The sequence below is a fragment of the Haplochromis burtoni genome, unplaced genomic scaffold (genome assembly GCF_018398535.1).
Source record: "Haplochromis burtoni strain Fernald_Lab_line unplaced genomic scaffold, NCSU_Asbu1 Contig_16, whole genome shotgun sequence".
NCBI lineage: Eukaryota > Metazoa > Chordata > Actinopteri > Cichliformes > Cichlidae > Haplochromis > Haplochromis burtoni.
Window position 1 is genome coordinate 1,863,880 of NW_024582377.1, and position 27,429 is coordinate 1,891,308.

Here is a 27,429-nt window from a genome sequence, read left to right on the forward strand (position 1 = left end):
AGATTGCCTTCTGTCCAATCACGACTCCAGCTTTTGGATTAAACCCGCCCTAGCTATGGAACGCCACAAACTATTGGCTAATTAAACCAGTCAGTTCTCCTGTCAGGAAGTGTGTCTCAGCTGAACTGTATCCACACGCAGTTTTGAACAAAGTGGGACTTTGCTGTAAAGTGTGTGATCTTTAAGCGATCAGTGGCCCTTATCCAAAAGATTAAAGTGTTATCGCAGCCAGCGACAATGCGCTTGTCGTTAGCCTGCCTCGCTAAGGTACTGTCACTGTTCGCCGGGTGTTATGTGTGCATCAGCTGCTTAATTTCAACCATATGAAGCCCAAATGGTGCTTAGTCATGGACCAAAGAGTAGGTAGGAGGGAGTTTAGGGGACACATCCTATTGGCTGCTCAAAGTGGATGAGATTTTTTGTAGAAAAAGTACTTGCAGTAACTGATCCAGTCTAGTCGAGGGAAATCTACAGAAGTATGGCAACTCAGACTAAGGTGAACCCACTGCATAAAACCACAAAGCAAAACTGACTTTGTTTCCAAACTGACTTAACATTTTCTGTTTTCTGTTCAGCCCATACTTCACGGATACTTCAGAAGCTCCTGCTCCTGGAGGGTTCGCATTGGTAAGTCATGCCCTGGGAATGTTCAGCTAAGCTTTGGTGTAACTTTTTTTTTTTTATCACTAAGGTAATGAACTTGTTTGTGCACCAGCTTTTGCTCTAAAAGGTGTTGAATATGACCAGCTTCCAGTCAATCTGATCAAAGATGGAGGGCAGCAGGTACAGTGTGCAGACAAACATGACACTTTCTGCATGATTGCTTGAATATTAAAGAGTCCAAAATCCTGCTAAAACAATATGAAGATTCTTAACAAGGTGCTGTCTTAAACAATAAAACCATGCATTTCTTTTTTAAAGTCATGTGTTAGTCTGACAGTGGCTCTCTCTGTGCCAAAGCTTACTGAGGAGTACAAAGCGCTAAACCCCATGCAACAAGTGCCTGCAGTGGAAATTGATGGCATCACTCTCTCTCAGTCGGTGAGTCTGCTTCCATAACACTGTCATGTTATCTTATTACATTTACTGAATATTTTGGTAATACTGGTAACAGTTCTAGTAAAAACCTGACTTGTTTTCTAACCTTTAAGCATTTGCAGGTAGTTACTTTGTAATTTCAAATAAAATACATTAAAATTCCATTTAATTACACCTTTAGTCGGTGTATTTTTTATTACACCATGTAACATTAAAAAAACGTTACCAAAATTCTTTTGTTTATGTAGCTGGCAGTGATCCAGTACATCGATGAGACCAGACCAGGACCCCGTCTTCTTCCAGCAGACCCAAAGGCGCGTGCCCAGGTTAGGATGATAAGTGACCTCATTGCCTCGGGTATACAGCCCCTGCAGGTAAGCAGAACACAGTCCACAATGCCATCAGTTCAAATCTCTACTCTGGTTCACAAAAAATCCATGCTTGCAATGTCAAGGTCAACCTGCAAGACCAGTAACTTTATCTTTTTTTTTTAAATTCCTGGACTTTGCAGAATTTGTATGTAATCCAGAAAATAGGAGCGGAGAAGATGCAGTGGTCTCAGCACTTCATCGATCGTGGTTTTCAAGGTAAGCGGAAGCCTGTCATCTACTCCTCTATGCTTCGTTTTAATTTTAAATGCGGAGAACTGCACTCTGAAAACACTTTCTTTTACACAGCAGATGATGAACTCCGAGTTGCCTCTATAAGTGCACATTTTTACTGTCATTACAAAGCATGACTCATCAGCTTAACCATCCTGCTTTGCTTTAATGTCGCAAGCAGGAAGGCTTTTAAAACTGACGATGATGATTAAATCAACAGTGATCCATTCCTGAGAACTTAACACAGAAGTACAAACTTTTCTGTTCTCCTAATATTTACATTTCCAAACTTTCCAAAGTAATAATCTAGTTCTGCCCCACATTTGACACCCCTGCTCTATACATTAGAAACATGAAGTGATGAGAAAAATGCCAATGTGGTTTACATGCATGCGTTATTATCCCCAGCTCTTGAGCCAATTCTGAAGCAAACAGCGGGGAAATACTGTGTAGGCGATGAGGTAAGAACATGAATATATCACAGGACAACATCTGGGCAATTTCCAGCACAAAGATTACTTCTTACTTTCTGCTTCTCGTTTAGATTTCCATGGCAGACATCTGTCTGGTCCCACAGGTCTACAACGCAGAGAGGTATGCTATGAGAAGTTTCATAAAACTGCAATAGAAGCGCTACTTTAATAGAGATGGGCTTTCCACAAAATCCAATTTACATATTTTCCCTCTGGCGTGCAGTGCTGTTTCTCTGTCTAGTGTGTTTTGTTCGAGCTGACCAGCATTTAAATAGTGGCTATAAAAACATCTGCCTTGTTTTAAATATGATGGAACCAGATGAAACTAGTTGTGCCACAAAGCATCAAATAATACATTTGGAAGGTTAGCAGCAGCATCTCTTTCCAGAAATCAGAACAATTTACTTCCATTATATTCAAGAGAAGGCAGAGATCCCAAAACATGATATAACCTCGAAACAGCCTGTACAGGGAAGCATCACCAGTATGTTTTTAATGTCTACAGGTTCAAAGTGGATGTGGGGAAATATCCAACCATCAAACGGCTAAATGAGGCTTTACTTGAGATTGAAGCTTTCCAAGTGAGCCACCCATCACGCCAACCAGATACACCTGATGATCTGCGTGCTTAGTACAAAGCCACTGAGAAGTTGTTTGTGTTAAATAAAATGACTGAAAAGCGACTCTGTTCCACTGCAGTTACTTTAAATGACAAGAAAGGTTCAAGTAAAAAAAAATATTTATTAGTATTTTAGCATGAAATTGAACTATGACTTTAATTTGCCTTTTTAAAAACAAAAAAACAAAAAAAACCCATCATACAGATACGTGGAGAGGAGGTACGGGACAATGTGAAAAAAAAACAAAAACAAAACAACGCTCAGATTTGCTATGCAAAGTGGAAAACCTCTCGTCTCACTGTTCGCAGCGCGTTGCCTGATGGTGATTTTCGAAGACACATAATAAAGTAAAAGAATCACACAGGAGACACATGAATAGAAAGTCATTGCAACAAAACACAAAGCAGAAGAATTAGTCTTCCAGACAAAACGCTCTTCTCATGTCTGATCACATCACGGGCCATGGTGGCTAAAAACTGTTTCCAATTTGGACTCATTTGTCAAAAGGAATCTCCACGGTGCATTTGATTGTGTCATCATAAAAGGAACCAGAGCAGTCCGACCCACCAAACACCAGCAATGCACACTGGATTTTAACATTTTCACCCTGTCCATGTGTCCCAGTGTCTCTTAGGATAGCGCTGCCCAAAAGCATCATGCTGTGTCCAGCACGAGGCCTGGAGCAAAGCAGGGGAGACACCAATGAAGTCCACATATTCGTATCTGGGGGAGAAAAGAAAAGAAGCTCGATTAAAAAGCAGCTGATTTCATCAATATTGATGCTTCGTGCAAAATAGCAACACTGGACTGAAACGGAACAAACGCACCATATTTTTTAAATCCAATAATACTGAAGAAAAAAAGAAAACCTGCTCACCTGTATTAAAGATGTGAACATCCTGCAGGGCTCCAATTGCACTGCACCCTCCACTGACTAGAATCCTGTTGTCTGAAACTGGGAGTGCTGCATGAAACCTGTCAATTAATATATAAAGAGGTTTTATCTGTATCATTGTTATGGCCAATCTTTACATATTCTTAAATATGAAATATGTTCAGCTAAAAGAAAAGAATCTCACTAGGATGAATTTTGTGTTAAACAACATTAAAATTGCACTTGACTCTTTCTGGGATGCCCAAGGATACTACAACCAGATGGCTACATGGATGACATTTATCAAGGTTGATTAGTTTACTCACCCTCGAGGCAGCGGTGGCATGTTCCCACTCTTCACAGCTGTGTACTCCATAAATCCTGCACTCAGTAGGGAAAATGTAAGAATCAGTGCAATCCTGGACACTCTGTTTCAATCTAAGGCGGTCAGTGGCGGTCTTTATCTTACCCAGATCTAACACATGGAGGTCGTTAAAGTAAGCAGCTGTCTTGCGTCCACCGAATATGATCAACTTCTGAGACAGAAGCGTAGTCGTGTGCCTGTTAAAAAGCATGAAATTAGCATTCCTGAGAATTAAGAAAGCACTTAGGGTACAGTAAATTTACTGAAGACTGACCCAAACCGAGGCAGAGGTCTGTCCCCTTCCACAATGGGCTGGTACCAGAGTCCAAACTCTGGGTTGAAGATGTATAGAGCATTACTGCAGGATTTATCCCCTGAGGAAAGGCTTGACTGAACTCCTCCAAAGACAAAAAGTTCTTTTTTGTAAAAGGCTGCAGAGTGATACGCTAAATTTGGAACGCTGCCTTTTGCCTTAAGGATGGGAAATATCCACAAATACAGCAATGAAAAGAAAAAACAAAGAGCCTATTTCACATACACGTACATGCTTTTAAAGAATGTGAAAACGCAGCATGTTAACAACAAACCCACATTGACAAGCTTCCACTTCCAGGTCAGAGTATTAAGGATGTACAGCTCCGTGTAGCGCCGACCCTCCCTCAGGCCACCGTAAACAAAGACTGCTCTAGAGTCTGGGTCATAGGTTGCAGTGTGTCCTCGGGCACAGGGTGGTTCAGGTCCAGAAGCAGAGGAGTTCAGCGGGAACCAGAAGTCACCGTCTGAAAAGAGGTCAGGTAACGATTAAGTACAAATGCTTCCTCCACCGGTGCCGCACACCTTCACTCTAGTGACATGCTTTATAGATACAGGGAGCTAATATACATATATGGCCAGATGTATATTCAGCAAAGTCCACTGACCCAACTCGAGCTTCCACAGGGAGTCCTTGCAGTAGTTTTGTTCTGAAGTCTCCCCTCCAATGAGGATGGCAGTATCAGGGTCATTCAGACACATGGTGTGGCACCAACGCTTTGACGGACACGCTGAAACTAATCGCAAATCTTTGTAAAAGCCACTTCTGTGCAATCCTGTGTAATCCCAATATTTTTTTCCTTTTTGCCTCTGACCTCCTCTGTTCTCACTCTTTATGAGCACAGTCATTTCTTCTTGACCGTTTATCCCGGATGACCTCATCTTCTTAGGGGTCGAAGCTTGGTCTACATCCTCTGAGAGGCTGTCCACGTCCTCAGAGCTCCACCTCAGTTGGCCTCTCCTACTAATGACTGTACGTCTGGGTGTCTTTTCCTTCCAGTCACACAGAGCGCACAGCAGACCTGCGTCAGTTACTGCCCTCACATGCAGACACTAACATACACCTAAGGATAACACTCACTGTAGGCCACACTGGAGGTTTATTCCCCACAGCGGAGTCACTGGTGTCGACTTTATTGACTTGGACCTCAGCAAAGCACACGCTGTCGCTCCTGTCGCTCAGGTGTGAGGTCTCAGAAGTCACCTGGATTTGTATTAATTGAACAATCATGACGCTCGAAAACCAAAGCGTGCATTCCCACTGAACTATTTTGGCCCAGTTTATCTCACCGTTTCACTTTCAGCATCTTGGGTGTGTAATGTGGTGGAATGATCGGTCACATCGTGCCCTTCGGGGAACAAGCATTTCCTTTGAACCAAAGGGGTACTGCTGAAGACGCTGGAGTTGTCCTGTGGCTGGTCACAAGTCTTGGCAAGAAATAAACAGGTGAAATGCCACTATGCAATATCAGCTACGAACTGCTTTTTTGTTTTAAATCCCACATATAGGCATGATGCCTAGCACTCTGACGCAAAGAAAGCAGGGAGTGTAATGGAAACTAGCACAAAGAAATGAATATTAAATGATAATATATGCCATAAAGCTATTTATAGCAAGGTGAAAATGGTGGAATCCGATTCTGTTTTCCAAGAGTTATTTATATTTTCACAAAAAAAGTAGAAAAAAAAAAGCAGTCAGCATAAGATATTAGGTTAAACTTCACCTTCCTTTTAGGCTTATTGTATCTACTCAGTACAGGAGTTGGATTAATTGCATTCAGATAAGCTATATTTGCCCTTTGCATGCTATAACCTGTAGCCTGAACAGTTTGTGTGTTTTAAAGTGAGGCTATATGTAAATTCCCCACTGCATTTAACCATTAGTCAAATAACCCAGACTTTCCCCACACAAACATGAGCTCTAGGTGAGTTTTTCGGATCTGGTCGCGCTAAATACTTGTGTTTTGTACCTCTCCGGAGACTGTGAGTAAAATCTTGCCATAAACTCCCCTCCTGCCCCTCTCTGCAGCCACTTTGACCATCTCTGGGCTCCAGTCACCTTCCCAAGTCAGACACCTGAGCACAAAGAGATCTCAGCTAACTCTAGTTTACAAATTCACAACCTTGCGGCTACTTCACGAACCTAAATTGAGAGGACAGAATCCCAATTTTCTGAGCTGGTACTTCTGCACTGACCAGAACCTCGACTGAAATTGTGGTCAAACTGCATTCCCACTGTCCCAGACCGAAGATGACCAGCTGCTTAGGAAGAGGCAGCGGGACATGGACTTGAAAGCACCTCCGGTTAGATTTGCTGTGAAGAGTGAGTCCAAGTAGTGATTCTTCGCGTCCTTAATAATCTGTCAACATGTTTTTTTAAAATTATTATTATGTATTTATCAAACGACATACCTAATAAACTGGCGGGGGACGTCACGCAAAGACCAAAGGACATAAAAATTCAGTCTCCCCATGTTGTTTTACGGATCCAATACGTTTTGAGAGCAGCAAACATCGGCGGTACTTAGATCTCCAGTGCTAACCTCTGATTGGCCGAGAGGAGCTCGAGGCCGTGGTGAACACGCACAGGTGAGAGGTCAAAGTAATTAAGTAATAGGCCCCCTAGTGGATCTGCTGGTTGGACTCCAGATGCCTCATTGCCTTTCTATATGTCTTTGGATAAAGGGAAGTTAAGTGTATGACTGAACATCTATCCATTCGCTTAGCAAATTCAAGATCTTTGTCTCATAACAAAAATAAAAATAAAATAGTTACAATTTAAACTCTAAACACCAAATATCTGCTATCAGTATTTATTATGGATCTGTGCGGGCTAACTGAATAGACTTTCAAAGTCATTTCATTGTTTTATAGACACACAATTGATTGGCATGATCAAATTTCGTCAGTCATATTTGCTTCACGTATTATTGGTGATCAAGTGAGAACCTCCACTGCACTAATAGCAATATCAGATGAGAGTTCTAGCTTCTCTCATCAGTAGGTGAGAGTGGGGCCGCTTAGGTACGAGGTCCATCCAGGAAATGTGGCTTGTGGCTACCATCTCTACTACTACACTGTTTTCCTCATGTTAGCACTTATAGTTTGGGGGGGGATTATATGTGGGACAAAGAAACTTCTGAGTGTATTAGACTTGTGTTTCAGCCATCTAGAAAATGGCTGATATCTGAAATTTTCAAACAGTGAATGAACTTTTATTAAAAAGACTAATCGTGCACTGTGGTCGTAAAGGGATGGACATGGTCAGGAAAAATATTCAGGTAGGCTGTGGTGTTTTGATGGCGTGCACTTGGTACTTAGGGGGCCCAAAATAAGCCAACAAAATATAATCATGTCAGTTCTTGGGCTCTGTGGTGTTAATGCAGTGTGGTTGTGTCATATTACTTTATTATTCTGTCCACCGTCAGGAGCAACATTTCATCTAAGAGGCGACAATGCTAAAAACAGCTTCTATTATAGTTCATCTCCACTTGCAGTCTGAAACCATGCACTCTGGTTCTTACTTAATGAGACCCAAGCTGATGTAGTGTTTGGAATAACAAGAGTAAATCGATATATTTATCTTCATCTTTATTCTGACTGTTTATATCACAAGAAATTAAGTGATAAAAACAAAGAAGTAATCAAATGACAAACTAAACAGGTGTAGGTTGATGCTACAGCTTATATAACACCTGCTCATGACGCCAGACCAAAAAATGACCGCATAAGGAAAATTAGATCCCAAACCTCCGATTTACATACAGAACCAAGACAAACCATAAAAAAGAAAGAAAAGGAGCATCTATCACAGTACTGAATAATTATGTTAGTCCTATGCAATTTTTTAAGCAGTCGAGTGTGCTGCAAATTTTTATTTAGTCAGTACAGTTCCAAAGGCCTCGAAACAGAAACTCAATGACTGTTCACATTTGTGCTAACCTTGGGTTTCTCAAAATAATATAACTTCATCTTCATTTGTATTGATTATCCCCTTTTTTTAAACAGCTTCTGGATGCCAGCTGGCATTCGACCATCATATGCTTGTAGATAATGTGGATTATGTTAGAATCTAGTACATCTTTATATTTCCGTGAAGTTAATTGAATAAATAATGAATTTGATGATACTGAGAGTAGCTTTCCATAAATTATTGACCATTTTTCTTTAAAAAAAAAAGAAAAATCCAGTAAAGCCCAAGCAAGGCTAGCTGCGTCGTAAGATTGTGAGAGGCCTTAAGGGAGAACTGAAAATAAAACCTGGTTTCATCAGCACCTCTGTGCAACTATTACATCAATCCCCTTATGTCACAATTTAATGGAAACACAAGGGGCCACCCTGAAGTGCTTTCTAATCCTGGATGTGCAGCGAGACTGTTATGAAATGACGGGGTCTCGGGTGAAATGCGCAGCTTTGGCTGGCCATTTTTTAATTTATTTTTTTCTCAAGCTGTCCAGTAATCGACCGTGATGCATGCTGGTTTTATCTAATCGCCTCAATTAACCACAAAGGAAATGAGACAATGGTCTGTTTATTGAGGAATTAGAAATTTCAGGATTTGATGCCATCAGCATAACTTACAGCGAGGGTTTAGTACAGTAACAGTATCAGTTGCTTTACAGTATGCTGTATACAACGTCAGCAGCCAGATCTGTGAAATCTTTGGAAGATGCACAAAGAGTGATTGAAATGAGGAAAGAAAGATAATCTTTTTTTTTTTAAAAAAGACCAAAAACAAAACAGTAACTTACTTCTTAGACTTGTGCACAAAAAATAATCTACCTCCAAACATAATGAAAGTGTGCAAGTCAAATGTAAATATTGATTTTTTTATTACATAAGGAGAGCTGCATGTGATAAGGGATGGCTTTTAATTGTGTCATAAAAAGCACAGTCTGATTACCACTTGCTTCAGTACATTCGACTTATATATATTCTTTAACCAACACACCACTGTGACAGCAGACATCGCCATACTCTGAATTTACATAATCTGAAATCTCACGTGATTAGGATCAATACAGAGAAGAAAAAAATAAGTTAGGTTGGTAACAAAGACAAAGCAATAAGAATAATAAGAAAAAAAAAAGGTGCACAAGCTCTCTCTCACACACACACACACGCACACACACACACACACACACACACACACACACACACACACACACACACACACAAGCACACAAAACAAAGCTTCTTTCTTTAGATCATAGCTGATTTAACACAGTTATACCCGTGCAGGTCTTCCCTGATCACTGCTACCATAGATCTGTTACAGGTGAAGACAATAGATATTTTATGATGGGCACTTGACCAAATAGCACGGTGCACACATGGGAAAAATGGCACATATGCAAGGCTTCTTCAAACACATGTTAGCAAGACACTGAAGCGTTTGAAATCTGTGGGATTACAAACTTAAATTCAACAAGAGACAACACAAGCAGACGGTGCTAAAAAATATTTATATATATATATTTATTTTTTTTTCTATTTTATTTTAGAATTTCAATTATGTCTCCCCCCCATCCCTCCCCCGACAAGTGTGGAATCAAAAATAGTTCATTGTTCTTCAGTAAATTGTACATTCATAAGCGATAAATTGGCATCTCAGGCACTATAATAAACCCTGTAGTAAAGTGTTTTATTTCGCCAAAGGGAGTAGGAGTTGTCAAACTTCAGGAGATAAGTGCCTTCACCTGGAAATTCGTGGCTCCCCCCCTGCACGGACAGGTGGCTGTCCTGGCGGTACACGGGGAGGATTTCAGACAAGTTAGAGTTGGTGTGAGTTTTGGAGCCCTTCTCGACGTCCCCGTTGCCGACGGGCCCTGCAGAAATCACATGATCCACAAAGTCAACACACCGAATTGTAACCCCAGTGGGGGGAAAACATATAAAAGTACAACTGCCATCGCAAAGAGGGGCGTCGGCACCTGACCTTCAAGCTCCTCCTCTTCGTCCTCGTCATCGCTCGACTCGCTGATATGCACCGTGATGGACCGGCTCGTCACAGGAGTCCAGTCAAAATAGATGCCGAAGCCAATGTCGTAGCCGTCTGTGGCAAACTCCCAGCACACTTTATTGGCTTCGGGCACGGTGGGCACATGGACCGTCATGATGTCGCCTCGGTACACGGTCACCATGCTGTCCTTCTCTGTTCGGAGCTTCACCTTTAACTCCTTCACAGCAGCAGATGTCCAAGTTGTCGGGGGGTTCAGGGGCGGCATCTGGGCTGCCATCAGAAGGGACACGCGGCAGTGACTTTAACAAGATGTGACAGCAACTGCAACACTTTATCCAACTCATTTTAAGATGGCAAAATCTCAAGCAAATACTGTGCACGCACACTGCAATTAGCGGGACGTTTATGAACCTGCAGAGTCAGAATCACTGCTGAACAAAGCAGCTGTCACTATGGCACACTGCAGGTCCTCACCTTTCATCTCGGCGGAGAGCTGACAGCTCCCTGCACTGCTGTTCTCCTCGCCTCCTTCCCCCAGGGCCAGCTCAGCAGGGGCCTCTTCATTACCCTCAATATGCGCACACGTCAGGGTTATTATTGTAAAGACTTAAATTGTTAGACTATGCCTCCCTATTTACTGCAACTTGTTTACAGCTCACCTAAGCACACAGTATTACCTACCTCAGAAAGACGTCCTGAATCCTCCTTGGTGTCATCCATACTGTCTTTGGACTCAGTAAAGCTCTCTGAAAGATTTGTATTCTGCAGCCTTAAGTAAAGAAAGAATAGAAATTTTAAACCAAGATAACATTCAGACCACCCATCTGCATAGCAGCTCCATTTAAAAGCCGCAGCAACAGGTTACCTGTCCGGTGGCGTGTTGTCGCACTGTTTGGCTGTTACTCCGGGGAAAGATGAGAAAGACAGTGATGAAAGCCGTGACTGGAGCTGTGATGTAGCCTCTAATCTCTCCATGGCTGTCCTGAGAAGGCAAACACCTCAGTCTGCGTGGCTGCAAAAAGATGAAACCCCGCCCCTCCCAACCACAGGGGAGGGAGACGGGTGAAGCTAGCCTCCTAAAGCAGGCTGTTTAAACTAAACAAGCTGCCGTTTCACATAATAAACCCCGTCAACCGCAGTATTGCCTTCTGATTTCACAGGTAAAGCAGTAGCGACGAGCTGTGTTTACATGTGCGTGGAACTCTAGCTTCATTGACCAGGCTAGCTGTTAGCTTATAGCTCACGCTAGCTAACCAGCGAGCAGTTAAAAGGACAGCCGAAGCTGCGGACACAACACCCAAAAACTTATCTCACCACAACGTAGCGTCGAAAATATGATGTGATTTTAGTTTAATCGAACTCAGGACATGAGGAAAACCGCCTCCATATCCCTGCAGTCATGTGAGGGACCTCTCCACAGTGCTGCCGCTGCTGCTTCTGCTGCTCAACAGGAAAAAACAGACCCGGATTTTTTGACACTTCCGTCTTTTCTCGGAAAATCAGCGAATCTGCATCCTTACCAGGAGCCTACTGCAGCTCCTCTGAGGACATACGCTGCTTAATATTTAAACCAGTCTAAAAGTATACGTCCCAAAGCCAAATCATAAACACAGATTATTTAACAAAATCTAACAACTATCTTTTTTTTCAGTTTTAAGTCTTTTTTCTCATGATACAGTACTCTGCAAAGGCCTTGAGGCACCCCCCCCCTTTTCTTATTCAATTGGGAAAATCTAGGAAAGAAATAGGAAATTTATTAAAACGTGTACATACATGGAAAGAGTACATGTAAGACAAAAGCAGAGTTTGTACAACTACAGCTCTCTTAGACAAGCTTTCCTGTTATTTCTTTAAGCAGTCTTTAAAGCTCTTCTCTAGATGTTGGCTGTATTTTTGTTCCATTCCCTGTCAAGATGATCCCACACTGTTTCAATATTGTTGAGGTCCAGGATCTGGGGAGGCGATCCATGACTGGCAGTGTTCCCCTGTGCGTAGTATGCTCTTAATGCATTGGCAGTGCATGTGGGATCATCGTCATGCTGAAAAATGAAGCTTTTGGCAATCAAACCTAATGTTGTTGCATTAATTTCAACAAGATCCCCAACACCACTGGCTTAAATGCCAACCCAAAGTATGACACTGCCTCCACCGTGTCTTGCAGATGGCTGTAGACACTCACTGTTGTACCTCACCCCAATCTCCTCTGTATGTCACATCTGGATTCATTACTCCATCGGACCTGTCTTCAGTTCATTTGGTGTGTAATTTGGTATACTTCAGCTGTTTCTCCCCATTTTCCTTAAGATAGGCTTCTTGACAGAAGTCTTTCCACTGAGATCTTTACTGACAAGGCTGCAGTGAACAGTAGATGAAGGTCCAGGTTTTTTGCAAGAGGCTGCCATCACCAAAGTAGCTACAGATACAACTTAAAATTGGTTCTTTCCCAAGTCGCCTGTGCTGTATAGAGACAACACTTGTTCATCCATGAGTGCATTTTTTGATGCTTTAATGTTTCATAGGTCAGTGTTAAGTGGCTTAATAGAGAAAATAAAAAACATATTAAGCTTGAGACTTTTGCATAGCACTGTAACTGTACTGCATAAAAGTATCTGAAGTAAACCTATCTACATTTCACAAACTTTAGTGAGTCCTTCATGTTATAAAATGATTTTCATTCAAAATTGAAAATGTAACACAGTAATACAAATTTTGAATTGGAAGCACACTGACCAGCCTCATTATTTAAGACAGGTCACAAAAAGCTAAACAGACTTTTATTTACTTTTTAATTTTTCGTATTGTTATGTATTCTTTCAAAATGAGACATGGTTCCCCAGCAGATTTTTCCATCACAGAGACTGAGTTCACGTATTAGTGATTTTAATGCTGTGGCTGATCAGTGTGTCACTTTGCTGGTGTCTCCATCTGGGATTTATAAGCTGCAGAGAGGCACTGTTGCACAGATTTACTGCTTGATAGAAAGCGCAGCAGCGGGGTCTCCCTGATCTGGGCATCCATAAGTGAAATCCAGGGAAAAGGCCTTTTTGGAATAAAGTTGAAATATATAATTATTATTTAAATGAGATATATGACAGTTTAAAAAACAAACAAACACTGATCTACTCACTCATCTGAGAGAAGAGAAGATGCATAGGATGAATTGATGAAACTGTGTGCATTTAATTGCACAGTGTCTCCACATTTTTCTTTAAATATTGATTTAATTAAGAGGAGAGCCTCACTGGATCCCAGACTGGCAGAGGTGCAGATATTCAACAGGATATACAGCACCGCACACACCCAGTTCAGACCCAGAGAAATACCTCCTACATGTGGAATCAAAATGTACAAACTAAGAACAGAACTTGTAAAGAACTTGTTTAACTGAAGCTCATGCAAAATACTTTCTGTCACATATGAAACAAAATGAAAAGATGCTGAAGTGACATACCTTTCATTGTGAGAGGACACGATGCTTCTATCAGCAAAGGATCTGCTAAAGCTGAGGCCACATGACTGCAGGACAGCCAAACATCCACAGTGTCACAAGAGACAACGTCATACTTTGGCTTCAGGATGTAGTCGTGTCCAAGAAGCTTAGCTAATCTGAGACAGTAATTCAAAAGAAAGCGATTCATTGACCCAACCCCCCCAAGAAATGACCAGTCCTTTGTGTGTGTGAATATGGCTGTACCTGGTGACGGGAATGGCAGAGGTGAAACTGTACACAAGGCAGTGTTTTGCCAGATGAGAGCGGAGATCAACACAGACTTTTGGGATTTGAGAGGGCAGACAGCAAAGGAAAAGAACATCCGCCCATGCTGCCAGTCTGCGATTGTCAAAGAAACATTCAACTTCTGTATGGACAAATTCCACTGAAACACAGAACATACAACGATCTTAGCAAACACTTTTTTTCTTTTATCAGTACACACGGAAGTTTGGTCCAAGTGCAATTTAGTTAAACCAACACATGCTTAATGATTAACTCAAGAATACCATAGAGTCACAACAAGCAACCAATAACTATTCATAGTCTTAAAAGGGCATAACTGAAAAAACAAAACAACAACAACCTAGCTTAAATCTGCTCAAAAATGCATCTGGGTAGCTTAAAAATGTAAGAGTGAAGAGAGTCATTAAGGAAGCGTATGGAAACCCCTCAGATTACCCACTATCTGAAACAAGGAGCTTTAGCTTCTCATCCCTTAAGCCAGCCTTCTTCTGACTGGCTGCCCCTTGCAAACAGAAGGTTTGACCATATTAGTGGTATCCACTGAGTGATATCATGAGGAGCCAACAGTAGGAAACCTAGCATTTATAGCCACATGAACAGCGATCTTTCACCTCACATAGATTACTTCAACGAAAGAATCTAATTATTTGAAGCTTTGACCATGTCTAATATGAGCATCCACCACTGTAACGCTCTATAAACACAACAGAATAAAAAGGAAATAGGTCCACCACTTTAAGATTATGTGTCTCATGACATTTAAATCCTGTCACAAGAAATTATTATACTCATATTGTATACAGCATTTGTATTCTATTTTATTCGATTGTATATAGTATTTTTTTTTTATTATATTCTATTGTGTACAGTATCTTATGGATATACTATTCCATTGTTTTTTCTATGCAACTTTGCACTGTCCACTGCTGTAACAAAACAAATTTCCCATGCGTGGGACTAATAAAGCTCATCTTATCTTAAATCTACGGAGCCCCCCAGGGGACATGGGAGAAAAAAAAATTAGGGAGGAAAAAAAAAAAAATTAGGGAGGAAAAAAAAAATTAGGGAGGAAAAAAAAAATTAAGACGGACTTTTGCGAGATCTCGCAAAAGTCCGTCTTAATTTTTTTTTTCCTCCCTAATTTTTTTTCCCCCCATGTCCCCTGGGGGGCTCCGTATAAATCCACTGCATCACAAGCATTTTTCTCAGATTTGGGCTTTTTGTGCGTGCGTACCTGCTAACTCTGGTCTCCTAGTGGAGATCTTAATATGTGAGGGTTTGATTTTGGTCTTTTCAAGAAGTGCTAGGCACAGCTGTTTTCCCAGATGGCCCAACCCAAGTATACCCACGCGGAGGTCGTCGTGCTCTCCTGGTGCCACTGGCTTTCTGATTTTCGCTGTGCGCCTCCTGATGGCACATCTATAATACAAAAGAATGAAGCAGCTCAGACAGATTAAAATATACTCAAATGACTGCAAGACTATACGTGTGGGATGAGTTCACCTTAGCGAGTCAAAGAGCTCACACACGAAAGCTGCGTGCTCGCACCCGCAAAATATCAGTCCAGCCGAGCGCGCCCGGAGGTAAAGTAACTTCTTTTCGTCGTCAGCGAGCCCGCTCTCAAAACACAGAGTGCTCAGGTCGGCGACTATGTCCGCCATCACCAACACTCTTTGAGCACACAGTTAAAATGTTAAACCCCTTAAAATAGTCCAAGTCTACGCTCTTAACACTTTTCAATGGAGATTTGGGAACCAGTTCTGTTGCCATGCCAACATTAACTTAGCGAGGTTAGGCTTTCAAAATAAAAATCACTTGACAGACGGACGTATAGTTTTCAGAATAAAATATATAAAGCAAACGTTGAAATATGATGCTAACACAACTCCTAAGGTTTACAAAAATGTCTAAAGTAAATAAACACCAACCAAGCACACTCCAGTGTTAATTTCACCGTTTTTATTTCTCCATCATGCTTTTAATACAAATTCATGAGTCACCTGTACATATATTTACAAGAAATAATACTCTTACCACATAACCAAAAAAGGAAGAAAAAAAATAAAAATCAAGACTTAGCAACACAATTGATCACATCAGACATCAATATATAAACATATAGCTTAATAATAATTAAAAAAAACTAAACAAATGAGATTATCAGTACATTAAGACTTTACTTATGGATCTTGAGTAGATTCACTTTGTCAACAATTCAAAAATGTGAGCATGAGACTGTAAGAATAAAGCAGTTTTTAAATTTAAACCGCAGCTTCCTTTTTTTAAACAGCAGCTTTTGTGAAAATTATGCAACACTAAAATTGTGAAACCTTAGAACAAGTCTGGATAATCGTCCCATCTCTCACTTGTTACGCTTCGACTCAGTTAAAAGTGCAGATTACAGAGCTTTACAAAGATGCAACACATTCAGTTTCATTTGTTCTCTCATATTTGCACGAAATGCTGCTCATTAGGAATATTTACAGTAAATAACAAGGCCCACATACAGTACATCTTATATAAATTAAGGGTCATTACACCTAGAATATTAGTGTTTGCTGACACAAAGTAGGATAAGAGAACGCAACCACACAATCTGTAAACAGCTGTTTGAAAATGAAGCAGATGAAAGGACCTATTCCTTCATTCTTAAGCCTTTACATTTGTATGGTCTACCCTACAACATAGCATCATTCACAATAACATTATAAGTGCTGCTCAAACTCACCCTTCTTCATCCATTTGATTACACGCATACAGTTGAACAATGTTGATGACCATGAAGGCACTGTGAGGCATGTGATAAGCTGACACAAGCTAAAAATCACAGTAGCTCAAACTGCCACAGGATGAACACCATTTTATTTACACCGGCACTCACTGTCCACCTTTTGCCTTCTTCAAAAGCACACCTATTAAGCTGTAGCTGCTGCACAGTCATTGTTTCAGTTTTCCATAAGGCAATGCCACTTACTCGTCGCCCTGCCTCCATTTTTGCGACTCCTCCTGACGTGCATCGGGGTGAATCTGGTTTCTCATCCCACCCAAGACATTTGAAGTCGCCTCAGTGGCCATAATGAGTGGCTTGACTACTGCAGGTGGAAGCTGGCGGAGAACTCCACCGACTGCCCCAGTCATACCTCGCTGCTCGTGCTCCCGGGTGGCTGTGTCGTAGATGGTTAGTGCAGTGTCTGTGATCCCCTGTGGGAACATTTTGCAGTCCTTAAAACAGCTTTTCTTTCACAGAACTGAAGTGAAGGTTTTCCTATTTGTTTTTGTTTTTTTTACCTCTTTCACCACAGTGTAGGCTTTGGCTACACCTTCTCTGAGGTCGACAGGCTGATGAGCCAGTCCATAATGGGAGATCCGTTTTACCCTCTTTGTGTCCCTCTCATCAGGCACTGGAGACACCATGTCATACGCTGTCTCAGCGGCTGCCTAAAAACAGAAAAAAAATTATAACAGACAACAATTAATAGATTTTTCTACGTGCTTTACAGAAGGAAATGCATGCAAATATTTTATTAGCAGCAGTGGACCAGTTTACCTGAATAGTCCGCACCATCCTGTTTGTGAGCTCCAGGGCAGCCATAGCTGTAGAGGTTCCAAAGGAAGCCGTGCCGCGCTGAAATCCACGGACTATCCGGCCATCCTTCCTGTACTGTTCAATCGGGAGCCAGACCAAATCCCTGAGTCCGTGAACTGAATATGAAAGAAGAAAAACAAAACAAAACACAACATTGACAGAGGAGTAAAGCAACTGAAAGTCAAAAGCTGGACCTCAGCTCTCATATTGGAAAAGACTTTCACAGCAGTTTCTGTTCCAGATAGTTTTTTATTAAAGAAAAAGAAAGTGATTAAGGCTGATTCTGAAATGTCAGCAACAATAAAGAAAATTTTGTCAAACAAGGAAATGTTGACTCAAGGAACTTTTCAGAAATGAGAAAGTTGTTGGGCCAAGCACCAGGCAACTCCTTTACAAGTCAATTAAAATGAGAGAACAACAAAAATCAGACTAGTTAACAAGTCTGAACGTAAGATAACAGACAGTTCACTGACAAGTTAAACAATGTCTGTACAAATACAATTTGGGAAAAATTGTGATTTTTTTAAATCTTATTCTTTCATATTAGACAAAGTATAATAATAAAGTGTAATAAAGATGTGCTAAGGTTATAGGTGTCAGTGCTACAGTCCACAGCTAATCCATTCAGTTCAGCTCTACACTGTGTTAATAATTGCGCAACAGGAGCAATGCTTCGATTGCTAATGGGAGAGTGAGGCAATGTATAGGAAGTTAACATCAGAGCTTCAGCAGCTTGGAGACGCTTCTCTTTAGCTACAGCAGCAGCTTTCATTCGCGCATTTCCAGCAGTTTGAACCATTATCGATATCCAAGGTGTCAGATCAGAACTACAAAAAGCTGGACCTGTGCATTCTTAAATTTCATTTATTGCTGGCATCTGCAATACAACTGATACACATCAGTTTATTCTGCTGCAAGTAGCTAACACGAGCACTGCTTAGCTTACATGTTAATGTTTATAGACCTGAGCAGATTATGGTTACACACTGCTCAGCTTATTCATCAGTGTGAGCTTACAAGGCCTGCTAATAACTGTTTATTGTCTAGATAAGAACACTGCAAATCCACACTTGTTCACAGAGCTGCCACTTGTGTTCCTTTTCACTGTGCTTGTTTATATCCACTCACGGGAAAGAGTGTGTAATGTTGCTGAGGTATAACTGACAGTTGATGTGCACTGTACATTAACAAACATTTGCATAATTGGATTAAATAACTAGTATTTCATGTCTTGATTAACAAGAGAAGCAACATTTAATCATGTAGCACATCCCAACTGGCCAACAAGAACAAGGTACAGCAACAGCCCTGTTCTTAACAAACACAGTAAACCATCTGAGATGATCCCTTGAACTGTTACACTTACCCAGTTTTACCAGAGTATGAATAGGTGCCACACCACTCAGCAGTCCTTGAAGCTGGTTTGTCTTTATGTCATTTAACCACTCATTTATTGCATAGGAAAAGAGCTTATCCACACCTAATAATCTGAAACACAAACAAGTATTACTTTAATATGGATCACTGTGTGCGAATTATGTTTTTGCTAATTTATTGTCTCATGAGATACATTTTGCGGTATACTTACCCCTGCCTGTAGCACAACTGCCTCAGTTTGAGCTCTGAACAATTCAGCTGTGTCAGCCCGAAAATGATCCCTGCAAATGTTCCCTGGAACGAGGTACTCATAAAAATCATTCATGAAGCACTCATAACATAACGTGGAGTTAATCAAGTCCTCTCTTAGACAGTTACCTGGTCCATAGACACGTGTTTCCCATGGTAGTCCAGGCGAATGGGAACCTCAGAAGTAAATCGAAACTCCCTGTTAAGATGACAAGGGGTTGCTGAACACAAACAAGCAGTTTGGAAAGTTAAACGGCTTAGTGGTCAATAAAAATAACCTCTAACCTAAAGAAGATGGGTTGGTCTGTGAAGGGAGAAGCAGAGGCTTCACTGTCATTTGCGTCTTCCCTGCCGGATGTAGAGAAACCGTTTTGGCTCAGTCGTCTCTGTGCAGGCACCGAGATGATTGGGGCTGGATCCTGGCTCCCACCAGCGTGCTTGGAGAAGCTGCAAGAGATCTCTGGGGCAGCCACTTTCTTTGTGGTAACACAAACCGCTATAACAGACAAAACGTTAAAGATGCATGAGATAAAAGTAGGAGTCATGATAATTATACAGTTTTGTGGCAATCTTACCTTCGTGAATAGGTGGTGAGAAAAACTCAACTTCAGCAGCAAGACTTGTAAAGAAGTCTCTCAAGAAGAACAGTGCATCCTTCAAATAAAGAAGAAGCTATCACTTAAAAGACAATGCTCATTGTTTGCCAGGGTTAGAGAAATAATTTGTACCCAACTCTCACCTGATCAATATTGAGACGAAGAGGCATTAGAGTGACCCGTAAACAGCACTCTGGGGGAGCCTGGCCTGACTCAGGACACATGTGCATCGCCTTGACTGTCAACTAAGACAAAAAGCGCACACACATGGTTACGACAGGACAAAACTTACCACGATTACAACGAGTATGGTGCTTTCCTCACCATGTTAGAATGGGCTTTTCGGGGCATTTCCTTGCTAGAGTACAAGTAGAGGAACTTGTTCATCTGGGAGGTAGCTAGTCTGTCTCGAATCTCCAAGTCCTGCACAGAGAACACCTGCCGGGACACTGGCTGGTCCACTGCTGGACGCGACACCGCTGAGATCTGGGGGTACACCTCGTGCTGGAATCTCACCTGAAGAAGCAGTAAAAGAAAAGCTGAAGAAATCCCAAATGGCATTTCACAAAATAATGAACATTTATTTCTGCACAGCATAACTTTACCTTGCTGAGTTGAATCTCCATCAGGACATCAGGATTCCTTCCCTTTCCACCACCAACCCGCCCTGAAGCCTTCGCTTGTCTCACTGGAGTTTGAGATGGGGAGCTATGAGGTGTACATCTGCAAGACAGAGTAAAGACCAGAGTTAAGTAAATATGTCTTCCTTTTAACAAATGTAAAGAGAACCCAGTTTATGACTCACCCCCGGCTTCTAGCAGGAGAAACTATGGAGCTCACACTCCCGAAGTCTTTTCCACCATAAAGATGCCAGATGACAGAGATTTCCTTAATGAGGTAGCGAACCTCTGGGATGGGAAAGTTGGCTCCACGGCTGGAATCACTTCCATCCAGAGGCTGACTGAAGTGATCGTCTTTGACTTCTACTGGCTCCGAGGATAGCTGCTTCACCACCGGCTCCTGATCTCGATCCTGAACACACATTTTTCTTACAGTCAGGCATAAACAGGTTTTGTAAAAACAGTCGATCACTATGCTATGTAGCCTCTTCAAGTTAAGGCTACACAAAAATATGTAGCCTTAACTTGAAGAATGAGTACGTCCCAACCTCTCCTCTGGAGCTCGGAGTTTCCAATATACAAAAGTCGTCAGTCTCTTGGGCCAGATTAGGGGCTGGTGTGATGAGAGGAGAAGGAAGCATGGGGTACGGGGGGCTTAAATCTTGGCAATTCCCACTTTCATCTGGGAACAGGAACAGGTCTGAGCGAGGTGGTTCTTGGTCTTGAATCTGCTCCTCAGGTGTGCCTGCAGTGGTGTGAAATTCATAAAGTAAAGACTCCTCATGGGTGAAACACTTTTTTACCTCACTGAGCGAAGTATTTACCGTTCTGCTGCAGCCCTGGTACAGGCTGCCCATCAGTCTCTTCCATAGCGTCACTCATGAGATCCTGTAACATCTGCTGCTCAGTCTCAGCGAGGAGCGAAGTCTGAGATGGTGGTCGGCTAGAAGCCTCCATCTGTCCAAAAATACACTCAGAATAAACTTGTGCATATGGTAAAGTTTGACAATTATGCTTTAACTGAGTGACACTGCTGACCTTGCTTTTTTGTGTAGTGCTGCTGTGCTTGGTCTCTGGTTCAGCTGGGGGCAGCAAGTCTCCATAGCTGGCTACATACTGTATGAGGTTCATGAGGGCAGCACAGGAGTCCGAACAGGTTCTGATATGGATCACATCACTGGAGCAGCGCAGCTCGAATCTGGGCTCCGACTATCACCCAAGAGACAGCGAAAATAAGTGTTTGTACAAGCCTGTTTTGTCTGTTTTTTAAAAATGGGAATATGAATAATTAACACTTACCAATTTTCCATCTACTCCAGGTTTGACCGCTGTTATCCTCAGCTCTAAGGTTCCCATGTCTACCACTTGGACATAATCTGTGACAAAAAGAAAAAGTCAAAATTTGTCAAAGCTTCATGTAAAGTCGCATTCAACACCGTTTCTGAAGTCAACTTACCACGAGCTAGATTTACAGAGACAGCATTACTTTTATCTGAGAGGAACAGAGCAGCTTCGTCCAAAATGATCCTGGAAACAACATATTTTACTAAATAATGTAACCTCCACACATTTTTGTATTTCAGAAGAAATCCAGTTGCTTTTTCACACCTAAGTGTTGATGAGGAGTTGTCTAGAGAGACGCTACTGGAGATGCTGAATGTTTCCACAACCAGCAACGATCTGAGTGGCAAGTACAGGGGTCTGCAAAAAACAAAATAAAATCAAGCGTCACACAAGAACACACTCGGATAATAAAATCAGCCACCATTTAGTGTTTTGTTCTACTTCACCTGTAGTCCAGAGAGCAGCTCCATAGGTGCAAATGTAGTGTGGTGACAGACGTAGGAGGAGCGTAACCCAACACGGGTTCATCAGAAACATTCAGAAAGTCAACAATCTGTTGTAGACAAATCATCAGTAAGATTATGAATACCTGATGTTATTGCACATTTCTTCTGTGCTGTGTAAACACATCATATGAAGGTCAAATAAAGCTTATATGACAGCAGCCTAAGGCAGTTTGTTTTACCTGGTCATACCAGCCCAAGCTGGGAGGGACCACTCTGTGCTGGAGTGTAGCACCTCTCACCCCAACAGCAACCAGAAACTCCTGCATGACGGAAAATTAGAAAGGAGGGGGAAAAAAAAAAAAAAAGGGACATCACAGCGAGCACATTACTTCTTAAATTACGTGGAATTTTTTAAATTTGCATACAAACATACAGTGGTTTGCAAAAGTATTTGGCCCCCGTGAACTTTTCCACATTTTGTCACATTACAGCCACAAACATGAATCAATGTTATTGGAATTCCACGTGAAAGACCAACACAAAGTGGTGTACACGTGAGAAGTGGAACGAAAATCAGACATGATTCCAAACATGTTTTACAAATAAATAACTGAAAAGTGGGGTGTGCGTAATTATTCAGCCCTGAGTCGATACTTTGTAGAACCAGCTTTTGCTGCAGTTACAGCTGCCAGTCTTTTAGGGTCTGTCTCTACCAGCTATGCACATCTACAGACTGAAATCTTTGCCCATTCTTCTTTGCAAAACAGGATTAGATGGACAGCGTTTGTGAACAGCAGTTTTCACATCTTGCCACAGATTCTCGATTGGATTTAGATCTGGACTTTGACTGGGCCAGTCTAACACATGGATATGTTTGGTTTTAAACCATCCCATTGTTTCCTGGCTTTATGTTTAGGGTTGTTGTCCTGCTGGAAGCTGAACCTCCACCCCAGTCTCAAGTCTTTTGCAGACTCCAAGAGGTTTTCTTCCAAGATTGCCCTGTATTTGGCTCCATCCATCTTCCCATCAACTCTGACCAGCTTCCCTGTCCCTGCTGAAGAGAAGCACCCCCAGAGCATGATGCTGCCACCACCATATCTGACAGTGGGGATGGTGTGTTCAGAGTGATGTGCAGTGTTAGTTTTCCACACATAGCTTTTTGCATTTTGGCCAAAAAGTTCCACTTTGGTCTCATCTGATCAGAGCAGCTTCTTCCACATGTTTGCTGTGTCCCCCACATGTCTTGTGGAAAAATGCAAACGGGACTTCTTCTGGTTTTCTGTTAACAATGGCTTTCTTCTTGCCACTCTTCCATAAAGGCCAACTTTGTGCAGTGCACGACTAATAGTTGTCCTATGGACAGATTCCCCCTCCTGAGCTGTAGATCTCTGCAGCTCGTCCAGAGTCACCATGGGCCTCTTGGCTGCATTTCTGATCTCTCCTTGTTCGGCCTGTGAGTTTAGGTGGACGGCCTTGTCTTGGTAGGTTTACAGTTGTGCCATACTCCTTCCATTTCTGAATGATGGCTTGAACAGTGCTCCGTGGGATGTTCAAGGCTTGGGAAATCTTTGCGTAGCTTAAGCCTGCTTTAAATTTCTCAGTAACTTTATCCCTGACCTGTCTGCTGTGTTCTTTGGACTTCATGGTGTTGTTGCTCCCAATATTCTCTTAGACAACCTCTGAGGCCGTCACAGAGCAGCTGTATTTGTACTGACATTACACATAGTAATAATAGTAATAATAATAATAATAATAATAATAATAATGGAGTGGATTTATATAGCGCTTTTCTAGGCACCCAAAGCGCTTTACAATACCACTCTCACATTCACACACTGGTGGAGGCAGCTACAGTTGTAGCCACAGCTGCCCTGGGGCAGACTGACAGAGGCGAGGCTGCCATATCGCGCCATCGGCCCCTCTGGCCAACACCAGTAGGCAAGTAGGGTAAAGTGTCTTGCCCAGGTGATTCCCAACCCCCTGAGCCACGGTCGCCCCACTCTATTAGTAATCACTCCATTTAGTCATTAGCACTCATCAGGCAACATCTATGGGCAACTGACTGCACTCAGACCAAAGGGGGCTGAATAATTACGCACACCCCACTTTGCAGTTATTTATTTGTAAAAAATTTTTAGAATCATGTCTGATTTTCGTTCCACTTTTCACATGTGCACCACTTTGTGATGGTCTTGTGGCTGTAATGTGACAAAATGTGGAAAAGTTCAAGGGGGCCCAATACTTTTGCAAGCCACTGTATACACACAGCCACATAAGTGGACTTATTTAATAAGCAACACATAACAAAACAACATTTCTCTTCCACAGTAAGGGTTTAAAAATGTAATAACCACCAATAATGAAACATGGCGATTTCTCAATTTTGACTGGGAAGTAGATCCAAAACTCATGGACAATATGAGTGCAGAATAAAGCCTGCCAGCCTTTAAAAATAACTCAAACATAAGTACTTTATGTACAGAATGTGACACTTGAGTCTGTAGTGGACTTGCTGAAGTGGTTCACAACAAATCTGTGAAATACACACAGAGTCCTCTAACTGTTTTGAGTATCTGACCTTGATGTTGCGTTCTGCATTCTGTGATGAGATTTTGACAGCGACAGAAACCATGCTGCGAGCTTCTAAACCGATACCCTCCGAAGGCGTTGACAATTTTTCTGAAGATGTTTCTGACTGGTAGATGGTTGGCTCTAGCCAATGAGGATGTGTCCTGCATGGCAATTTGATGTCTGAGACGGAAGTGCCTCCATCTATGAGTCCTGGGGATAATAACAGATTGAGTCATCAGTGAAAACGCATACAGTCGTGCCATTAGTACAGTTCTAGACTGTTACCTATACTTTTATATATTTTCAAGTCCCATTATCACCACATATCACTCATAACATCATAAGACTAAGACAATAGTGATATTACACACAAACAGGAAGCAGCTTACCTTGGTGATACATGCAGATGCTGCTGGTGTGAAAGCAGATGTAGTGCTGATCTTTAAAGCCTTCATACTGAGTGACGCTGAACAAAACGGCATTTTTCACCTCCAGCCAGAACTCGCCATGTTTGTTTTTCAGTGTGGTTTTATCCTCCTTCTGTAAAAACAACAAACTCAACTCCACTGTCCACAAATTTCATTGTTTTTTTTGGTGCACTTTTTTTTTTTTCCAGGCAGAACAAGGGTGACCACTAGAAGTGCAACACAGGGGAGATTAAGTCAGGTCAAGTCGCTGCAGATATTGAGGACTACCACAGCAGCAACCTGTCCATGCTGTCTTTAGTGAAAGACACAATGGGAGGGGCCCAGCTGGCTGGTTAGCAGCAACTGAACTTTTAAAGCTGGAGTGAGGGGACTGTCCACTTTTAAATCAGTGATGGATGTTGTCGATAAAATAAAACTGACGTCAAATATATTTGGCCAGCAAGCCAAAGTAAAGCCTGCGTGTGGAAAATACTGAAGGTTACCTTGGCATTAGCATGAAGACACATAAGGCCATGATTGACACTAAGATTGACAGAGAAAAGGCTCTGGGAGTTCTTGCTGTGGGCTTTGGGCTTCTTCTTCTTTCGAGATCTGAAGCCCAGGTCAGTGGCAGGCGAGTAATAGTGCATGTTCTCCTCCTCTGATCCACTGGTCTCCTCTGCAAAGACAACAAAACACCCATTTATGAGCAGATAAGTTGTAATTTAAACATGACATCATAAGTGACTAAAGAATTAGGTGAAAACACTGTTCTGTCGCACCCTCAGGACCAGTGGAGCGGAACTGGCTAAAGCTGTCCTTGGAGTAAGTGTTGATCAATTGACTGGCAACAGAGAGTCCAACTCCATATGGCATGTTCTCTACAGTCTCCACTGGGGATGGAGCAGTGGGCTCCCACAGCAGAAGGTCATTGTTTATCCTAAAATATTTAGAATATGGATAAGAATTATTAAATGCATAGAGAAGAATATGCAGCTGAAAAAGTTTTCCCCTGATATGACAGTAGCTGGTGAACCTCAGGTCCAGTAATAAGCAATGTTAACTGGCTGTTAAAGATGTGTGTTGTAGATAAATTAGTTAAATTAAAGATAAATAAATAAGAGGCAATGAAGTTGCTCTGGGTGAAAGCCAAGTGACCTACCTGTTGTGTAGTTTTTCATAAAATGCCTTGCTGGGGAGTGTTAGCTGCACATTAGGGAAACACAACTCAAGGATGAACCGGGAGTTATTCATCGTTTTTTCCTGGAACACCGTCATCTCACCGACATCACCAGGAATGACCATCTGGAATTACAAGATTATAATAGTAAATGTAAACACAACTCTGTCACCACCTGTTTTGTCAGCAGGTTAGGTACGCAAAGCAGAGCTATTGTACACCTTTGCATAAAGATGCACCTGCCACACATGTAAATATATTACCAAATATCCTCGCTTCCCAATGCAAATAAATCAACCTGTACATTTTGCTCCAGCTTTGGACCAATGCCATTAACAAAATAGCAACACCTTTCAATTGACAAAGAAAACTGGAAAAGTATTTAAAACAAAACACATGAAGGACTCTGGACATCAAATGTATCTTTCAATAGTATTTTTTCAGTGTATTAATGCCTACATCACTTACTGCCTTTGGAGAAGCAACTTTGTGGATTAGAAGTAAATGTAATGAAATACGTGCCTGACTGGTGAAGGTGATGAGAGTGACACAGTGAGACAGAATGGAGAAAAACAGCAAAAGATTTGCATGTAAAAGATGAGGGAGGGGGGCAAGAAGCACAGAAGGTACGCTACTGGAGCTTCAACAGTGAACATTCAAAGCTTTAGCTGTGGGGGAAAGAGTGGTAATATGAAATCACAGCATCACATGCAAGATGATCACTCGGAGAGAAAGTTAGGCAAGATATACACGTTTACTGTAGCTGTGTCATAAGAATAGATTTAAAGCAACAGATCTAAAACTCATAATTTAGCATTGCAATAACATGCACAGCAGCAAAACATCACTTTGAGCATCTTTCTTGCAACTATAGTGATACAGACCTATAGTGATAGTTCAAATTAAACATTAGTGAATTATTCCAAAACTACCTTGTTGAACGTTATTCCCTGTTGCTCAAGTCTGGCAATTCTTTCAAGGAAACATCAAAAAGCAGCACAAAAATTTGGCCTCACATGCAAGTGTGTGTGTGTGTGTGTGTGTGTGTGTGTGTGTGTGTGTGTGTGTGTGT

General features: G+C 41.7%; 5 protein-coding genes across 12 annotated transcripts in view; 1 reads left to right on the plus strand and 4 right to left on the minus strand.

Annotated features, from left to right (window-relative positions):
• Positions 1 to 107: 107 nt before the first annotated feature.
• gstz1 (glutathione S-transferase zeta 1) lies at positions 108 to 2,796 on the plus strand. 4 transcript variants are annotated; one of them, XM_005916768.3, is made up of 9 exons: positions 108 to 267; positions 576 to 627; positions 716 to 783; positions 922 to 1,041; positions 1,287 to 1,412; positions 1,550 to 1,625; positions 2,049 to 2,101; positions 2,185 to 2,234; positions 2,619 to 2,796. In XM_005916768.3, the coding sequence occupies exons 1-9, from the start codon at positions 238 to 240 to the stop codon at positions 2,743 to 2,745; spliced, it is 702 nt and encodes a 233-aa protein (XP_005916830.1). In that variant the 5' UTR covers positions 108 to 237; the 3' UTR covers positions 2,746 to 2,796. The 4 variants fall into 4 exon arrangements, with proteins under 4 accessions (XP_005916830.1, XP_005916832.1, XP_005916831.1 ...); XM_005916770.3 differs by having other exon boundaries at positions 961 to 1,041; XM_005916769.2 differs by lacking the exon at positions 108 to 267 and adding an exon at positions 298 to 496.
• Positions 2,797 to 2,950: 154 nt separating this feature from the next.
• On the minus strand, positions 2,951 to 6,865 carry zgc:163014 (uncharacterized protein LOC100038766 homolog). Its single transcript, XM_005916767.3, has 13 exons — positions 6,696 to 6,865; positions 6,427 to 6,597; positions 6,254 to 6,359; positions 5,574 to 5,711; positions 5,365 to 5,487; positions 5,099 to 5,276; positions 4,892 to 5,020; positions 4,563 to 4,750; positions 4,246 to 4,442; positions 4,077 to 4,168; positions 3,934 to 3,988; positions 3,611 to 3,708; positions 2,951 to 3,456 (listed from the first exon to the last, which is right to left on the minus strand). The coding sequence occupies exons 1-13, from the start codon at positions 6,755 to 6,757 to the stop codon at positions 3,227 to 3,229; spliced, it is 1,767 nt and encodes a 588-aa protein (XP_005916829.1). The 5' UTR covers positions 6,758 to 6,865; the 3' UTR covers positions 2,951 to 3,226.
• A 1,933-nt stretch (positions 6,866 to 8,798) lies between these two features.
• Positions 8,799 to 11,723, minus strand: tmed8 (transmembrane p24 trafficking protein 8). Of its 3 annotated transcripts, none has more exons than XM_005916772.2 (6): positions 11,560 to 11,723; positions 11,111 to 11,227; positions 10,927 to 11,014; positions 10,720 to 10,813; positions 10,222 to 10,515; positions 8,799 to 10,111 (listed from the first exon to the last, which is right to left on the minus strand). In XM_005916772.2, exons 2-6 carry the CDS (start codon positions 11,218 to 11,220, stop codon positions 9,894 to 9,896), a joined length of 804 nt encoding a protein of 267 aa, XP_005916834.1. In that variant the 5' UTR covers positions 11,221 to 11,227; positions 11,560 to 11,723; the 3' UTR covers positions 8,799 to 9,893. The 3 variants fall into 3 exon arrangements, with proteins under 3 accessions (XP_005916834.1, XP_005916835.1, XP_005916836.1); XM_005916773.2 differs by having other exon boundaries at positions 11,111 to 11,257; positions 11,560 to 11,718; XM_005916774.2 differs by having other exon boundaries at positions 11,111 to 11,222; positions 11,560 to 11,717.
• Positions 11,724 to 12,138: 415 nt separating this feature from the next.
• Positions 12,139 to 15,786, minus strand: noxred1 (NADP-dependent oxidoreductase domain containing 1). 3 transcript variants are annotated; one of them, XM_005916775.2, is made up of 6 exons: positions 15,530 to 15,786; positions 15,216 to 15,400; positions 13,940 to 14,120; positions 13,697 to 13,851; positions 13,373 to 13,571; positions 12,139 to 13,285 (listed from the first exon to the last, which is right to left on the minus strand). In XM_005916775.2, the coding sequence occupies exons 1-6, from the start codon at positions 15,640 to 15,642 to the stop codon at positions 13,150 to 13,152; spliced, it is 969 nt and encodes a 322-aa protein (XP_005916837.1). In that variant the 5' UTR covers positions 15,643 to 15,786; the 3' UTR covers positions 12,139 to 13,149. The 3 variants fall into 3 exon arrangements, with proteins under 3 accessions (XP_005916837.1, XP_014187432.1, XP_014187431.1); XM_014331946.2 differs by having other exon boundaries at positions 12,142 to 13,285; positions 13,697 to 13,761; positions 15,485 to 15,786; XM_014331945.2 differs by having other exon boundaries at positions 12,145 to 13,285; positions 15,485 to 15,786.
• Positions 15,787 to 15,928: 142 nt separating this feature from the next.
• Positions 15,929 to 27,429, minus strand: part of LOC102306555 (autophagy-related protein 2 homolog B) — an 18,545-nt gene continuing 7,044 nt past the window's right edge. Inside the window, exons 19-43 of the mRNA XM_014331947.2 lie at positions 26,340 to 26,482; positions 25,960 to 26,117; positions 25,681 to 25,856; positions 25,160 to 25,310; positions 24,778 to 24,980; positions 22,439 to 22,519; positions 22,200 to 22,306; positions 22,018 to 22,110; positions 21,866 to 21,936; positions 21,709 to 21,785; positions 21,448 to 21,618; positions 21,234 to 21,366; positions 20,958 to 21,154; positions 20,595 to 20,821; positions 20,395 to 20,512; positions 20,114 to 20,305; positions 19,933 to 20,034; positions 19,769 to 19,847; positions 19,479 to 19,689; positions 19,323 to 19,392; positions 19,156 to 19,238; positions 18,934 to 19,055; positions 17,529 to 17,683; positions 17,270 to 17,419; positions 15,929 to 17,182 (exon numbers count right to left, since the gene is read on the minus strand). Coding sequence (XP_014187433.1) covers positions 16,952 to 17,182; positions 17,270 to 17,419; positions 17,529 to 17,683; positions 18,934 to 19,055; positions 19,156 to 19,238; positions 19,323 to 19,392; positions 19,479 to 19,689; positions 19,769 to 19,847; positions 19,933 to 20,034; positions 20,114 to 20,305; positions 20,395 to 20,512; positions 20,595 to 20,821; positions 20,958 to 21,154; positions 21,234 to 21,366; positions 21,448 to 21,618; positions 21,709 to 21,785; positions 21,866 to 21,936; positions 22,018 to 22,110; positions 22,200 to 22,306; positions 22,439 to 22,519; positions 24,778 to 24,980; positions 25,160 to 25,310; positions 25,681 to 25,856; positions 25,960 to 26,117; positions 26,340 to 26,482 — 3,501 coding nt within the window. The 3' untranslated portion in view covers positions 15,929 to 16,951. The remainder of the gene's footprint in view (positions 17,183 to 17,269; positions 17,420 to 17,528; positions 17,684 to 18,933; positions 19,056 to 19,155; positions 19,239 to 19,322; positions 19,393 to 19,478; positions 19,690 to 19,768; positions 19,848 to 19,932; positions 20,035 to 20,113; positions 20,306 to 20,394; positions 20,513 to 20,594; positions 20,822 to 20,957; positions 21,155 to 21,233; positions 21,367 to 21,447; positions 21,619 to 21,708; positions 21,786 to 21,865; positions 21,937 to 22,017; positions 22,111 to 22,199; positions 22,307 to 22,438; positions 22,520 to 24,777; positions 24,981 to 25,159; positions 25,311 to 25,680; positions 25,857 to 25,959; positions 26,118 to 26,339; positions 26,483 to 27,429) is intronic.